Source organism: Bos mutus, chromosome 21, assembly GCF_027580195.1.
Source record: "Bos mutus isolate GX-2022 chromosome 21, NWIPB_WYAK_1.1, whole genome shotgun sequence".
Lineage (NCBI taxonomy): Eukaryota > Metazoa > Chordata > Mammalia > Artiodactyla > Bovidae > Bos > Bos mutus.
Genome location: NC_091637.1, coordinates 20,435,210 through 20,449,610, shown reverse-complemented (window position 1 = coordinate 20,449,610; position 14,401 = coordinate 20,435,210). Strand labels below are relative to the sequence as shown.

The 14,401-nt window shown below is 49.1% G+C and overlaps 1 protein-coding gene across 8 annotated transcripts; it reads left to right on the top strand.

Moving 5' to 3' along the window:
* Window positions 1-840: 840 nt before the first annotated feature.
* RCCD1 (RCC1 domain containing 1) lies at window positions 841-12,791 on the top strand. Of its 8 annotated transcripts, none has more exons than XM_070358291.1 (9): window positions 841-1,166; window positions 2,526-2,817; window positions 2,900-3,284; window positions 3,464-3,585; window positions 5,951-6,046; window positions 6,712-6,882; window positions 7,512-7,541; window positions 8,059-8,144; window positions 11,986-12,791. In XM_070358291.1, exons 2-9 carry the CDS (start codon window positions 2,643-2,645, stop codon window positions 12,109-12,111), a joined length of 1,191 nt encoding a protein of 396 aa, XP_070214392.1. In that variant the 5' UTR covers window positions 841-1,166; window positions 2,526-2,642; the 3' UTR covers window positions 12,112-12,791. The 8 variants fall into 8 exon arrangements, with proteins under 8 accessions (XP_070214392.1, XP_070214397.1, XP_070214394.1 ...); XM_070358296.1 differs by having other exon boundaries at window positions 6,712-6,896; window positions 11,986-12,103; XM_070358293.1 differs by lacking the exon at window positions 8,059-8,144 and having other exon boundaries at window positions 6,712-6,896.
* The last annotated feature ends 1,610 nt before the right edge of the window (window positions 12,792-14,401 follow it).

Sequence of the window (14,401 nt, the reverse complement as noted above, 5' to 3'; positions counted from 1 at the left end):
GCAAAGTAATGTCTCTGCTTTTTAATACGCTGTCTAGGTTGGTCACAGCTTTTCTTCTAAGGAGCAAGGCTTTCATGGCTGCAGTCACCGTCTGCAGTGATTTTGGAGCCCCCCAAAATAGTCTTGTCACTGTTTCCATTGCTTCCCCATCTGTTCGCCATGAAGTGATGGGACGGGATGCCATGATGTTAGTTTTCTGAATGTTGAGTTTTAAACCAACTTTTTCACTCCTCTTTCACTTTCATCAAGAGGCTCTTTAGTTATTTGCTTTCTTGGAGAGGGTGTGGAGAAAAGGGAACCCTCTTACACTGTTGGTGGGAATGCAAACTAGTACAGCCACTATGGAGAACAGTGTGGAGATTCCTTAAAAAACTGGAAATAGAACTGCCTTATGATCCAGCAATCCCACTGCTGGGCATACACACTGAGGAAATTCTTCACAGAGCTAGAACAAATAATTTCACAATTTGTATGGAAATACAAAAAACCTCAAATAGTTATTTGCTTTCTGCCAGTGGGTGGTGTCATCCACATATCTGAGCTAATAGGCCTTTCAATACTTCTGCCTTTGTACTGAGAGTTCTCAACGGCCTCCAGTCAGGGAGAACTCGGGATCTAGGGTTGGGAAAACCCTGAAGAGAATCCCCGTAGCTGAGCCGGGTTGGAGCTGGCCACCGCAGGTACCCCTACCTGGCTGGACGGATGGTCCCAGAGCGCCTGCTTCCGCTCTGCGGGCCAAGCCCAGCTTGACTCTCATTGGCTCATGGAGGTAAGTGACAGACTCCAGAGCCAATGGCTGGTAAAAGCTGCCCGCCGCCCGCCTAGTACGACCGAGGCACGTTGGACAGCAGACCCACGCGAGTTAGAAGCGAGCTACCGCCCGCCCCAGACTAAAAAAAAGGGCTGGCAGCACTCGTCCCTCGGGTCGCTCGTAGCCGACCCCTTAGTTCTTTGTGAGTGTCCCCCAGATGCTTCTAATACGGGCTCCGCGGCCCCTGCGAGCTTGCGGGGGGCGGGACCATCTGGTCCAAGCTCCGTTTCGAGCCACGCCCACCGGCGGTTTGGCCCACTCCCCGCCCGGGGCCGCCTCGGCGTAGCGGAGGCCTCGGGACCGGTTCGACCGAGTTAGGACTGAACAGGCCGCGGCCGGAGTTGCCCGAACCCAGGTGAGCACGTCCAAGGCCGCCCGCCCTGCGCGGGGAGGTCACGCCGCTCTCCGGCGATTGGCCCCGGGGAGGCTTCCGAAGCCAATGGGCGCTTGGCTCAGGGCGCGGCTCTTCAAACCTTTCCTCCGGCTGCCAGCCGAGTCCTGGTCCGGCTGTCGACCGGTTCCTGGTGGCTGCCCTGCCTCCCGGCCTTTCCTCCCTCTAGACGACCCATCGGATCGAGCTGCCTGAGGGGGTGGAGGACACAGGGTCGGGATTAAGGTCAGAGGCCTTCTTGGGGTGGGATTGGCCCAGAAGGGGTAGGAGCCCAGGCCTGGGTCAAGGAGAGACTGCAGGATCTGGCTTCAAAGAGTTAAAAATGCCAACGATATTCTGATTAAGCCGAACATGCTGTACGCAGAAAGGGCATCACCGTGTCACTTGACTCTGTCTCCCCATTTATGCGTGAGGGCCTTGAAAGCAGACAGCGGTGCTTCTCATTGACTTAGAATAAGGGATCAATGCAGTCCATGGGGTCCATAGGGTCGCAGAGTCTGACATGACTTAGCGACTGAACGACGACAAAAAGGATCAATAAATGCGTGTGAGATGAATAAATGAGTAGACAAGGTCCAGTTGAAATTGTGTTTACATAGGTCCCTAAAAATCCAGTGACCATTTTTAAAAAACTTTTATCCACTCTCAGATACTGGATTTAATAAGCTGACACTGTGTGCTTACCACGCTGTGTGCCAGCATTTTAAACTTTTATTTGTATCTGTTCATAGCAATTCCAAGGGTAGGTACAAACATCACCCTCCCCTGCTGCCCAGCTTTGTACAACTGAAGAAACTGAACTGGACTGAGAAGAGCTCAAGTCAATTGGCTAAGGACACAGGCGCTGCTAGCTGCAGAGGCAAACTTGTGAGCCCTGGAACCGGTCCTGCCCCTTCCAGGGCATTGCCTTTGCCTTTCACTGGTGGGAAATGATGCATCTTGAGTTCAGCCTTCTGCCCCTCTCGGTGCTGTTACCTGCTTGTGTAAGGGTCAGTTTCTCTGAGTCTCCACTGTCAAACGGAGACAATTCTAGTTCCCAGGATTACATGGGATAATGTGTCTGACATTGGGAATTTGGAGTGGGAGGGACTCAGATTCCTAGTCCGATGCCTAAAGGAGAGGCTATTTAACTACCTAGTGCCCACTTTGTGGGACAGTGAATATGCTTGAGTCAAAAGGGAGGGACAGGGAAAGGGCCCCACTTACACAGCTCCGAATCGTTCTAAGTCTGGTAAGGACGCCCGCTCAGCGAACGTCGGTGGAATGCACGTCGTGTGCCTCTGTGGTTAGGAGGGTGGTTTTCCCCCCTTTTTCCCCCGTAAGGCAGCTGCAGCGTCTCGCAAGGGCTCGTCTGGAACAATCTCTCCGGATTCTTGCCCTAACCCTCCGTCTCGCCGGCCGCGCCAGCCAGGTCGCAGCCAGCCGAGGGCGCTGCGGGGCATGGACGAGGAGCGTCGCGGGACCTGGTTCGGCTTCGGTTTCTGCGGCTTCGGGCAGGCGCTGGGCTCGGGGCTGGGGCGGCAGGTACACAGCCCCGAGCCGCTGAGGACGCCGGGCGGCAGCCTCGACGTCTGCCGCGTGAGCGCGAGCTGGAGCTACACAGCCTTCGTGACCCGTGAGCGCCCCCTCCGTCCCCGCCCCCGGCCACCGGCGCATGCCGCCCCCTCCGTCCCCAGCCCGCTCTCCGCCCTCCGCAGGTGGAGGCCGGGTGCAGCTGTCGGGCGCAGCGGGCGGCACGGCGGACGGATGCACGGATGCGTGGGCGTCGGAGGAGCTCCTGGTGCTGCTGCGCGCGGGGCCGGGAGCCGGGGCGGAACTGCAGGCCTGGGCGCCCGGTTCGGCAATGCGTGGGGACCCCCTCTGGTCCCAGGCCGTGCAGGAGGCGGAACACGGACCCAGCCGTGATGAGACCCAGGCGGGGCTGCTGCCGCTGCTGCCCTGCGCTCGTGCCTACGTGAGCCCGCGGCCGCCCTTCTACCGGCCTCTGGCCCCCACGCTGCGGGCGCGTCGGCTGGAGCTGGGCGCCGAGCACGCGTTGCTGCTGGACGCCGCGGGCCAGGTATTCTCCTGGGGCGCAGGCAGGTGAGTGGGGTTGGCCAGGTGGGCCTGCTGGACTTTTGCTGGGATGCCGGGGTTGAGGGTTCGGTAAATGTGACCTCGGAGTGGGAGGTCAGCATACAGGTGGCTGGAGGGAGTGATTGGGCAAGGACAGGGAGGAGACCTCTTGGTGTGACTAGCTGACTGGGACCTCCTTTGCTCAGGCATGGACAGCTGGGCCACGGGACCCTGGAGGCAGAGCCAGAGCCCAGGCTGTTGGAGGCGCTGCAAGGCTTACGCATGGCTGAAGTCGCCGCAGGTGGCTGGCATTCTGTGTGCCTGAGTGGTGAGTGACCTAGGGCTTTTCCAAAACCAGCTCAGGGTCTCGCAGGTGCCAAACCTTCCTCCTCCTCTCCCCATCTGATGGGTGGCCTAGCCAGGCCTCCTTCCAAGCTCATCCCGCATCCATCAGCCCAGTCATTCCTGACTCCCAAATGCCTCAGATTCAGCACCTGCCCCCCGCCCCCTCATCACCACCCTCATAATCTGGACTGTTGGCAGTTGTTTCCCGTCTTCTGGTCTCACTACCCCTCCCATCCATCTGCCTCCATCCAGGGCTGTCATTTTGGTCCCCAAGGGAGAATGGGGGCGTGAGGGGCAGCCGAGACAAGGAGGATGGAGAAGAAAGGTAGCAGCTGCCCAGGTGGCCGTAATGCATGGCACAGGGTGGACACTGGGAGGCCCACCCGGAAGAGGATGGTGGTCAGTGTGAGCTCTGGTGGTGTCGTGGCTGGTCACCCAGGATGGGAATGAGCGTCCCTTGAGACTGTGTTCACCCCTCTGGCAGGAGATCCAAGTGCAGCTGATAGCTAGGCTGTGGGATGGGGCTGGTGGCAGATGATTTTTACAAGGATCTGCATCAGGGGCTCTGGCCACTACTTAATATTGTTACTGACCAGGTCGGGCCGCACAGCCAGCCAAACACTGAGACACCAAGGTTGATAGCCAAGAGTTTATTCACAAGGCAGCCAAGCGAGGAGACAGGAGAATAAGCCCCCAGTCTGCCACCTTGAAGGGTTTGGGTTATTTATGGCATAAGCCAGGTGGTCTTAGGCATGGAGAAAGGTGATTGGAGGTAGGGAAGAAGGTGAGGTAATCAGTGTTATGAGCAGACATACCTGAGTCAACATGGTTCTGCAGATTTCAAAGTGGAGGCGCTTTGGGACTTCCCTGGCAGTCCAGTGGTTAGGACACGGAGCTTTCACTGCTGGGTTCAATCCCTGGTCAGGGAACTAAGATCCCACAAGCCATGCAGGCAGCGGGAAAAAAAAGGAGGCAATTAGCATGATCTGAGGGTGGAGTTTTCCAGCCTTCTGATATCAGAATTCCACTCACTGGCCATGTGCACAGGCCCAGTTTTAGGGTCAGTGGTCCCATTTAGTCTCCAGCTGGCTTTTGCTGGGCAGGCGCTGACTCCAAGTTCCTGTGAGACAGCTGGGTTGCATGAAACTGTATGCAATTAAAGGGAAAAATAGAAAAATAGCCAAAGTGAACTTAATGAAGGCACTTTACAAGCAAAGGGGTTTTAATAGTGTGTTCCTCATCTGTTCTCCAAGGAAAGTTCAAGAATTTCTCCTTAGTTATCACCTTCTGTTAACTCCGTGGGGCATGGTTTCACTCGGGATCTTTAAAAATGACTTAGGCCTGCATTCTCCCCTGCCTGTGCTAATGGGCCTGGGTTGGCAGCCAGGCTTGAGAACTGCTGGGCAGGAGGAAAGAGACGAGAGGATCGGAAAGTGAGTGCAATGGGAGTCTCACACTGAGATCCAAAAGGAGTCTGAGGCCTCGGTGTCGTGTGGTTGGAGCACTGACGCTTCAGACCAGACCTCCTAGGTTGACACCAGCATCACTCTGCCCCTCGTGATCTTGGGCAAAACACCTCACCGCTCAAGCTTCTCTGGAGTAAAGTGGGGACGTGCTGCTTCAAACACTGGCACGGATTAAACACTTGAAAAAATCAGCTACTGCAGTTAGTGAGTTTTTAGCGTTAGGGCTCCTGCTCCAGCCAGCAAACTGTACGGTGTTGTGGGAGGGGGCAGGCGATGTTGAGAGCTTCTAGAGGCCTTCAGGGTGGGGCAGGGTGAAATGGGTCAGCTGTGCGGCGACAGATGGAAACCGACCTTTTGGTGATAAGCGAACTGTAGTGCATACAGATGTCAAAATACACGCAGTGTTGTGTACATGAAACTTATACAGAAAGTTTCATGCTGTGTCAGTTAAATCAGTGCTGTGTCAATTTAAAAAACACATTTTTTTAAAAAGGTCTTCAGGACCGGTGATGGGTAGGATTGAAGAAAGGAGCCTGGGCTCACTGGATGTGAAAGATACTAAGGAACTTCCAGGGACTCATTTCCAAATTGCATGTTGGGGGTGGGGGCTGGGAATTAACAACAAAGGGGAAAAGTGACCCTGGAGAGGAAAGCCTAGTAAGAGGTGTCCTTTAAGAATAGGGTGACCGGATGCACTCAAGGGGGAAAGGCCCTGCTGAGACAAGGAAGCTGCTGGGCCCTGGGGAGGTACTTAATCTGGAACGCTGACCTGGGTGCGACAGGCAAGTGTTGTCTCTCGGGAGCCGCACTCCTACAGGGAATGTGGATGGATGCAGGGGTGATCTGAGTCTGTTTAATGGGACCCTATTCTCTCTGTCTCAGAGACAGGAGATATTTATATCTGGGGCTGGAATGAATCAGGGCAGCTGGCCCTGCCTACTAAGAGCCTGGCAGAAGATGGAAAGACAACTGCAGAAGGTGAGGGTCAGTTTTGTTAAAAATTTATTTTACTGAAGTACAGTTGATTTGCAGTGTTGTGTTACCTTGTGCTGTATGGCCACGTGATTCAGTTATACCTACGCATACATTTTTTTAATATTCAGTTTATCACAGGATATTGAGTATAGTTCCCTGTGCTATAGATTAGGACCTTATTGTATTTTCCATTCAATATATAATAGTTTGCATCTGCTAACTCCAAACTCCCAGTCCATCCCTCCCCTACCCCCTCCTCCTTGGCAACCACAAATCTGTTGGTGAGAGTCAGTTGTTGATTTCCACACATTTCTGTCATTCCTGCCTCCTGGCCATAGGCCGGCTTGAGAGCTACAGGGCTCAGAAGGGGTATGTGATATCCTTGGGACCCCAGGACACACTGAAGGACTCTGAGCCCCTTATGAGAGGGAGCACGGCAAGGCTGATGCCAGTGTCCTCACGGCTCACCCCACAAGCCTGTCAGCTCCAGCACTTCCCAGGGAATTCGGAGTTGAAAGGGACAGCTTTGGAGCTAGAGTAGGGGCTTCAGCTATTCTGTGTATGAATGAGGTTTATTATTTTGATTACTTTTTACAATCGAGGTGTAGATCAGGTCTCAGTGAGTGTTCACCATCATCATCATCATAACTCTTACTGCTTCTCTGAAGCCTCAGGACTGGAAGAAGATGGTTCCGAAGTGAAGAGAGGCTCTGCGGGTGAGGATGGAGCCCCCGCCCCCTTCATAGCGGTCCAGCCATTCCCAGCTTTACTGGACCTCAGCCCGGGCTCAGAAGCAGTCAAGGTCAGCTGCGGATCCCGGCACACAGCAGTGCTGACAAGTGAGTGGGGCCAGGTAGGCTGGTTCAGGATGGAGCAGGAAGCCCCCTCCGCCCACTGTCTAGCTGGCGGCTGCAGGAAAGGGTGTGGTCACTTAAAAGACTAGCAGCCTCACTCCCTGGGGCCTTTCACAGAGGCTACCCAGCCTGTCAGGCCCCCAAGGTTCTTCTGGAGGGAGGCTAGTGTTTGCCAGCCTTGCATCGGATGAGGGTCTGCCCAACCCTGCTCCTGAGACTCCAAATTTAGCTGTGAGTCATAGCCGTTGGGCATATAGGAAGGTGAACTTTTTCAGTCTGGATCCTTTACCACCCCAAACGCGACCAGCCCGTGTGCATGCCGCGTGCTAAGTCGCTTCAGCTGTGTCCGACTCTTTTGCGACTCTCTTTGAGACTGTAGCCTGCCAGGCTACTCTGTCCATGGGATTCTCTGGACAGAGGAGTGGGTTGCCATGCCCTTCTCCAGGGGATCTTCCTGACATGTGACTATTGTTAAAAAATGAGAGGGAATGTGTTGGTCTGCCAAGCAAATTGCACGACGACCACAGTGAGCTGGCTGTGGGTTGTGGCAGGCTGAGCTGGACTCATGCCCTGTCAGCGTGGCAACAGCCCCTTTACTGTCCTTTCGGTTGCAGGAACGGGGGAGCTCTACACCTGGGGCTGGGGTAAGTAAAGGGTCTGCTTTTGTGATGCTTAAACTAAGGGGAGGAAAAGACCTGCAGGTAGCGGGCAGGTGACAACAGCAGTGAAGCGAAGCGGAAGCAGGGGTCTCAGTCTCAGCACGCCCGCTGGACTGAAAAGCCATCTGTTCCCTTCTCTGGAACAGATCTAGGCACACTCAGGGCAGAGCTCAGAGAACCAGGAGGTATCAGCATTTCCCATCTACCTTTCTGAAAAAGTATGTATCCCCAGGGAATGTTTCGCCAGCATCTCTGAGACCTATTTTGCTCTGGCCCTGGGAAGAGAAAAAGGTAGAATGGAAATCTCTGGGCATCTGAGCTTAGGAGCAGGGAGCCTGGAGGATTTGCCTGGCTGTATGGTGCTGGTCTGAACTCACGGAGCAGACAGCAGCAGAGTCGTGGCCTAAGCCCAGCCCTTCGGTCGATGGGCTGATTTTCCTTCCTGGAGGGGAGAAGTCACAGGGCCCAGCAGAAGATGGCAAAGAGGCTCATTTCACTTTAGGTAAATATGGACAGCTTGGCCACAAGGACACAACCACTTTGGACCGGCCCTGCCGTGTGGAGTACTTTGTAGATAAGCAACTCCAAGTAAGAACTGTGAGCTGTGGGCCCTGGAATACCTACGTGTATGCTGTGGAGAAAGAGAAGAGCTGACCTATGGATAAGGGCATAAAAGAACAGTAGAGTGGAAAATTATTCAGCCAACACCTGTGAAACTCGCCACAGGGCAAGGAAAACCACTGCCACACCCAGAGGCCTCTGCTTTGCCCCTCCCGCTCATAGCCCTCTTGCTCCACCTTAGAGCAGGCAGCATCTTCAACTGTCCCCCCATTAGAAACACCTGGAGGGAACTCCCTGGTGGTCCAGTGGTTAGGACTCTGCGTTTTTCACTGCTGAGGGAGTAGATTCAGTCCCTGGTCAGAGAACTAAGATTCCACAGGCTGCAGGGTTTGGTGTGCCCCACACTCCCAGAAAAAAAAACACCTGGAGATTTGTAACTGGATGCCTAGAGATGCATCATGAAGAGAAAGTGAAAGTCGCTCAGTCATGTCCAACTCTTTCAACCCCATGGACTATACAGTCCATGGAACTCTCTAGGCCTAAATACTGGAGTGGGTAGCCTTTCCCTTCTCCAGGGGATCGTCCCAACCCAGGGATCGAACCCAGGTCTCCCACATTGCAGGCAGATTCGTTACCAGCTGAGCCAGGGCCGGGATCATAGACATGATGAAATCGTGAACTTAAGGGTGTGGAACATAGACGTGGGTAGATTTTTAAAGGGCTTCCCTAGTGGCTAAGACAGTAAAGAGTCTGCCTGCAATGCAGGAGACCTGGGTTGAATCCCTCCCTGGGTCAGGAAGATTCCCTTGAGAAGGGATGGCAACACGCTCCAGTATTCTTGCCAAGCTGCCCCATCCCAGATGATTTTTGAGGTAGTGCTAAGACTGGGAACCGCTAGAGGTCATCTTTTGTTATTCATTTGAACTGTTTTCCCTTTGAATCTTACCATTCCATGTATACCTCTTTATACAGTAAAATTTGTCTGCTTTTGAACTTTAGGTAAATAGTCACTCTGTGTATATTCTTTTATGTCTTTTTTCATCAGCACTGTAAGATTCATCTGTGGTACCCTACAGCTCATTCACTTTCACTCCGTTACATGAATTATACCTCAAGTTTATATATTCTCTTGTTGATACTAATTTCTTTTTTCTTACTGAGTTAAAACACAAATAACAAAAAATTTATTATCTTAATCATTTGCAGCCGTCAACACCATCCAGTCCCATCTCTCCTCATCTTTTAAGTCTGAAACTCTACAGCTATTAAATAACTCCTCGTTCTCCGCAACCCCTGACAACTATCGTTATACCTTTTGTCTCTCTTTGTGATCTTGACTACTCTACCTAATGTAAGTGGAATCATAACAGTATTTGTCTTTTTGTGACTGGCTTATTATCAGTTAGCATAATGCCCTCAGGGATCATCCATGTTGTAGCATACTGCACAATTTCCTTCCTTTCTAGGCCTTATTAATGTTCCATTGTATGTATAGGCACTACTTTATCCAGTCATTGGTTGATGGACACTTGGGTGGCTTTCATATTTTAACTGTTGCGAATAATGCTACTCTAAACATGGATTTACAAATACCTCTTTAAGACTCTGCCTTTAATTCTTTTGGATATATACCCTAAAGTGGAATCACTGAGTCATATGGTAATTCCATTTTTAATTTTTTGAGGAGCCTGCATTATTGTTTTACACAGTGGCTTTTAACATTTTACAACCCCACCAATAAATAGTGCACAAGGGTTCCAATTTCTCCATATCCTTACCCAATACTTTTTTTGCTTTTTTAAAAAAATGTGTTATGTACTTTTGGCTGCGCTGGGTCTTCATCGCTGTATGTGGGTTTGCTCCAGTTGTGGTGAGCAGGGACCGCTCTCGTTACGGCGTGTGGGCTTGTTGCCGTGGTTTCTCTTGTACAGGTTGGGCTCAGCAGCTGTGGCGCAGGGGCTTAGTTGCTCCTCAGCATGTGGAATCTTCCCAGACCAGGGATCCAACTGTGTCCCCTGTGTTGGTAGGTGAATCCTCATCTATTGGACCACCAGGGAAGTCCAATTTTTTGCTTTTTTGACAGTAGCCATCCTAATGAGTATAAAGTTATCTCATTGTAATTTTGATTGGCTATTTCCCTAAAGATTAGTGATGTTAAGTATCTTTTCATGTGCTTATTGACTATTTACATATCTTTTTTGGAGAAATGTCTATTCAGGTCCTTTGCCCATTTTGAATCAGGTTTTGGGTGTGTGTTGTTTTAGGAGTTCTCTATATATTCTAGGTATTAATACCTATCAGACTGATTTGGAAATATTTTCTCCCATTCTGTTGGTTGCTTTTTCACTCTGTTGATAGTGTCTCTTTTGCGTAAATATTTGTTTTTCGGTTGCATCGGGTCTTAGTTGTGGCTGCTGGGCTCAGTAGTTCGGTGCATGGGCTCCAGTTGTCTTGACACATGGGCTTAGCTGCTCTGTGACATGTGGGATCTCAGTTCCCAGACCAGGGATCAAACCTGTGTCCTCTGCATTGCTTTAAATTTTCATGAAGTCCAATTTATGTTTTTTTTTGTTGCTTATGCCTTTGGTGTCATGTCTAAGAAATTATTGCCAAATTCAGGGTCTTGAAGCTTTTGTTCTATGTTTTTCTAATACTTTAATTTTTTAGGTCTTATATTTAGGTCCTTGATCCATTTTGAGTTAAATTTTTATATACGGTGACAGGTAAGGGTCAAACTTCATCCTTTTGTATGTGGATATCCAGTTTTCCCAGCACCATTTATTGAAAAGACTGTCCATTCTCCAGTGAATGGCCTTGGCACCCTTGTCAAAAATCATCTGCTTATATATTCAAGGGTTTATTTCTGGGCTTTCTATTCTATTCCTTTGATCTATATGTCTGTCTCTTTTATGTCAACACTGGCTTGATTACTATAACTTTGCAGTAGGTTTTGAATCTAGAATGTGTGAGTCCTATAGTTTTGTTCTTTTTCAAAGTTGTTTTGCCTGTTTGGGGTTCCTTGAGATCCCATGAGTTATAGGGCTTTTCTATTTCTGCATAAAGGTTCTTGAGATTTTAGGGATTGCTAGAATCTATAGATTGTTTTGGGTGCTACTGATATTTTAACAATATTAAGTCTTACTGATGCTGAAGCTGAAACTCCAATACTTTGGCCATCTCATGCAAAGAGTTGACACATTGGAAAAGACCCTGATGCTGGGAGGGATTGGGGGCAGGAGGAGAAGGGCACGACAGAGGATGAGATGGCTGGATGGCATCACCGAATGGATGCACATGAGTTTGGGTGAACTCCAGGAGTTGGTGATGGACAGGGAGGCCTGGCGTGCTGTGATTCATGGGGTCGCAAAGAGTAGGACACGACTGAGCGACTGAACTGAATCCATGATCATGGGATGTGTTTCCATTTATTTATGTCTATAACTTCTTTCAGCAGTGTTTTGTACTGGGTTGGCCAAAAAGTTTTTTTTTTTTTTTTGTAACATCTTATGGAAAAACTCAAATGTGCTTTTTGGCTAACCCAACAGTCTTCATCATACATGTCTTTCACCTCCTTGGTCAATTCAGTTCAGTCACTCAGTCGTGTCCAATTTTTTGTGACCCTATGGACTGCAGCACGCCAGTTCTCCCTGTCTATCACCAACTCCCGGAGCCAGCTCAAACTCATGTCCATCAAGTCGGTAATGCCATTCCACCATCTCATCCTCTGTCGTCCCCTTCTCCTCTCACCTTCAATCTTTCCCAGCATCAGGGTCTTTTCAAATGAGTCAGTTCTTCGCATCAGGTGGCCAAAGTATTGGAGTCTCAGCATCAGTCCTTCCAGTGAATATTCAGGACTGATTTCCTTTAGGATGAACTGGATGGATCTCCTTGCAGTCCAAGGAACTCTCAAGAGTCTTCTCCAACACCAGTTCAAAAGCATCAATTCTTCAGCGCTCATCTTTCTTTACAGTCCAACTCTCACATCCATACATGACTACTGGAAAAACCATAGCTTCGACTAGATGGACCTTTGTTGGCAAGGTAATGTCTCTGCTTTTTAATATGTTGTCTAGGTTGGCCATAGCTTTTTTTCCAACGACCAAGTGTCTTTTAATTTCATAGCTGTAGTCACCGTCTGTAGTGATTTTGGAACTCCCCCAAAATAAAGTCTGTCACTGTTTCCCCATCTATTTGCCATGAAGTGGTGGGACCAGATGCCATGATCTTAGTTTTCTGAATGTTGAGTTTTAAGCCAACTTTTTTACTTTCCTCTTTCACTTTGATCAAGAGGCTCTTTAGTTCTTCGCTTTCTGCCATAAGGGTGGTGTCATCTGTATATCTGAGGTTATTGATATTTCTCCCAGCAGTCTTGATTCCAACTTGTGCTTCATCCAGTCCAGCATTTCTCATAATGTACTCTGCATATAATTAAATAAGCAGGGTGAGAATATACAGCTTTGATGCACTCCTTTCCTGATTTAGAACTAGTCTGTTGTTCCATGTCCATTTCTTTTTTTTTTTTTTTTTTTATTTATCACATCAAGAGTTTTATTGCAAAATGGGACCTTTGTTCTTATCTAGTAAATCCATGTCAAAGGATAAGCCAGGATTTAGATACATATGTAAGCCATCTCTTTAAGCATCTCTTTCACTTCACATTAGAACATATATCTGGAATTTACTGTTGCAAGTCTCAACTGTGCTTATCATGATAGTGATTAAAACTGGAAGACAAAAAAACCCCCAAACCCTGATGTCATACCGATACCTGCTATTTATATTCAGTCTTCTTGTTTGGAACAAAAGGTAAAGAATTCACAAATATCACCATCAAAGCATCTGTTTCAAACCAGACATCAGCCTTCAGCTTTTGAAATATCTTTCTGATTGAGCAAAGAGCAGCTGAAGATATATGTCAGTCGCTTCTCTTCCAGGAGAATCTGGCGGAATGACTCTACCCCAGGGCTTCTCTGTGCTGAATTTGAGTGGGCAGCAAAAAGAAGAGCAGCCTTTCCAGTCCAAGTCATGGAGGCAAAGTATAGAGAAGAGACATCCACATTTCAACAGGGAAGGTGACCAGATAAGAGAAGTAGGACTACCCCACTCCAGGAGACAATGCAGAAATACTTGCCAAATCCCGAGTTCAGCATTTTGTTTTCTTTTTGAGATGAATATAAAAGCACCTAAATGGCAAGGAAACTGTTCTTCCTCGCACGGGCCGGCAGAAGCACTCCAGCGCCCGGGGGCCGGCCTGCCCCCTGGCCCAAAGGCCAGATAGCCTCAAAGAGCCTCACTCCGCCATCTTCGCTCCTTCTCAAGTCCGCCAACTCTGCCTCCATGTCCATTTCTAACTGTTGCTTTCTTGACCTGCAAGAGGCAGGTAAGATGGTCTGGTATTCCCATCTCTTGAAGATTTTTCCACAGTTTGTTGTGATCCACACAGTCAAAGGCTTTGGCATAGTCAATAAAGCAGAAATAGATGTTTTTCTGGAACTCTTTTTTTCAGTGATCCAACAGATATTGGCAATTTGATCTCTGGTTCCTCTGCCTTTTCTAAATCCAGCTTGAACATTAGGAAGTTCACGGTTAAAATACTGTTGAAGCCTGACTTGGAGAATGTTGAGCATTACTTTGTTAGCATGTGACACGAGTGCAATTGTGCGGTAGTTTGAGCATTCTCTGGCATTGGAATGAAAACTGACCTTTTCCAGCCCTGGCCACTGCTGAGTTTTTCAGATTTGCTGGCATATTGAGTGCAGCACTTGGACAACATCATCTTTTAGGATTTGAAATAGCTCAACTCAAATTCTAATCACCTCCACTAGATTTGTTCGTAGTGATGCTTCCCAAGGCCCACTTGACTTCGCATTCTAGGATGTCTGGCTCTAGGAGAGTGATCACACCATTGTGATTATCTGGGTCATGAAGATCTTTTTTGTATAGTTCTTCTGTGTATTCTTGCCACCTCTTAATATCTTCTGCTTCTGTTAGGTCCATACCATTTCTGTCTTTCCCTGAGCCCATCTTTGCATGAAATGTTCCCTTGGTATCTCTATAATTTTCTTGAAGAGATCTCTAGTCTTTCCCAGTCTATTGTTTTCCTCTGTTTCTTTGCACTGATCACTGAGGAAGGCTTTTTTATCTCTCCTTGCTATTCTTTGGAACTCTGCAATTAACCTCCTTGGTTAATTGCCAAGTATTTTAGTCTTTTTGACTAAATTTTCCTCATTTTTTCCCTCATTTTTCTTTAGTGAGTTTAGCAAGTTGTAGGATACAAGAGCAAT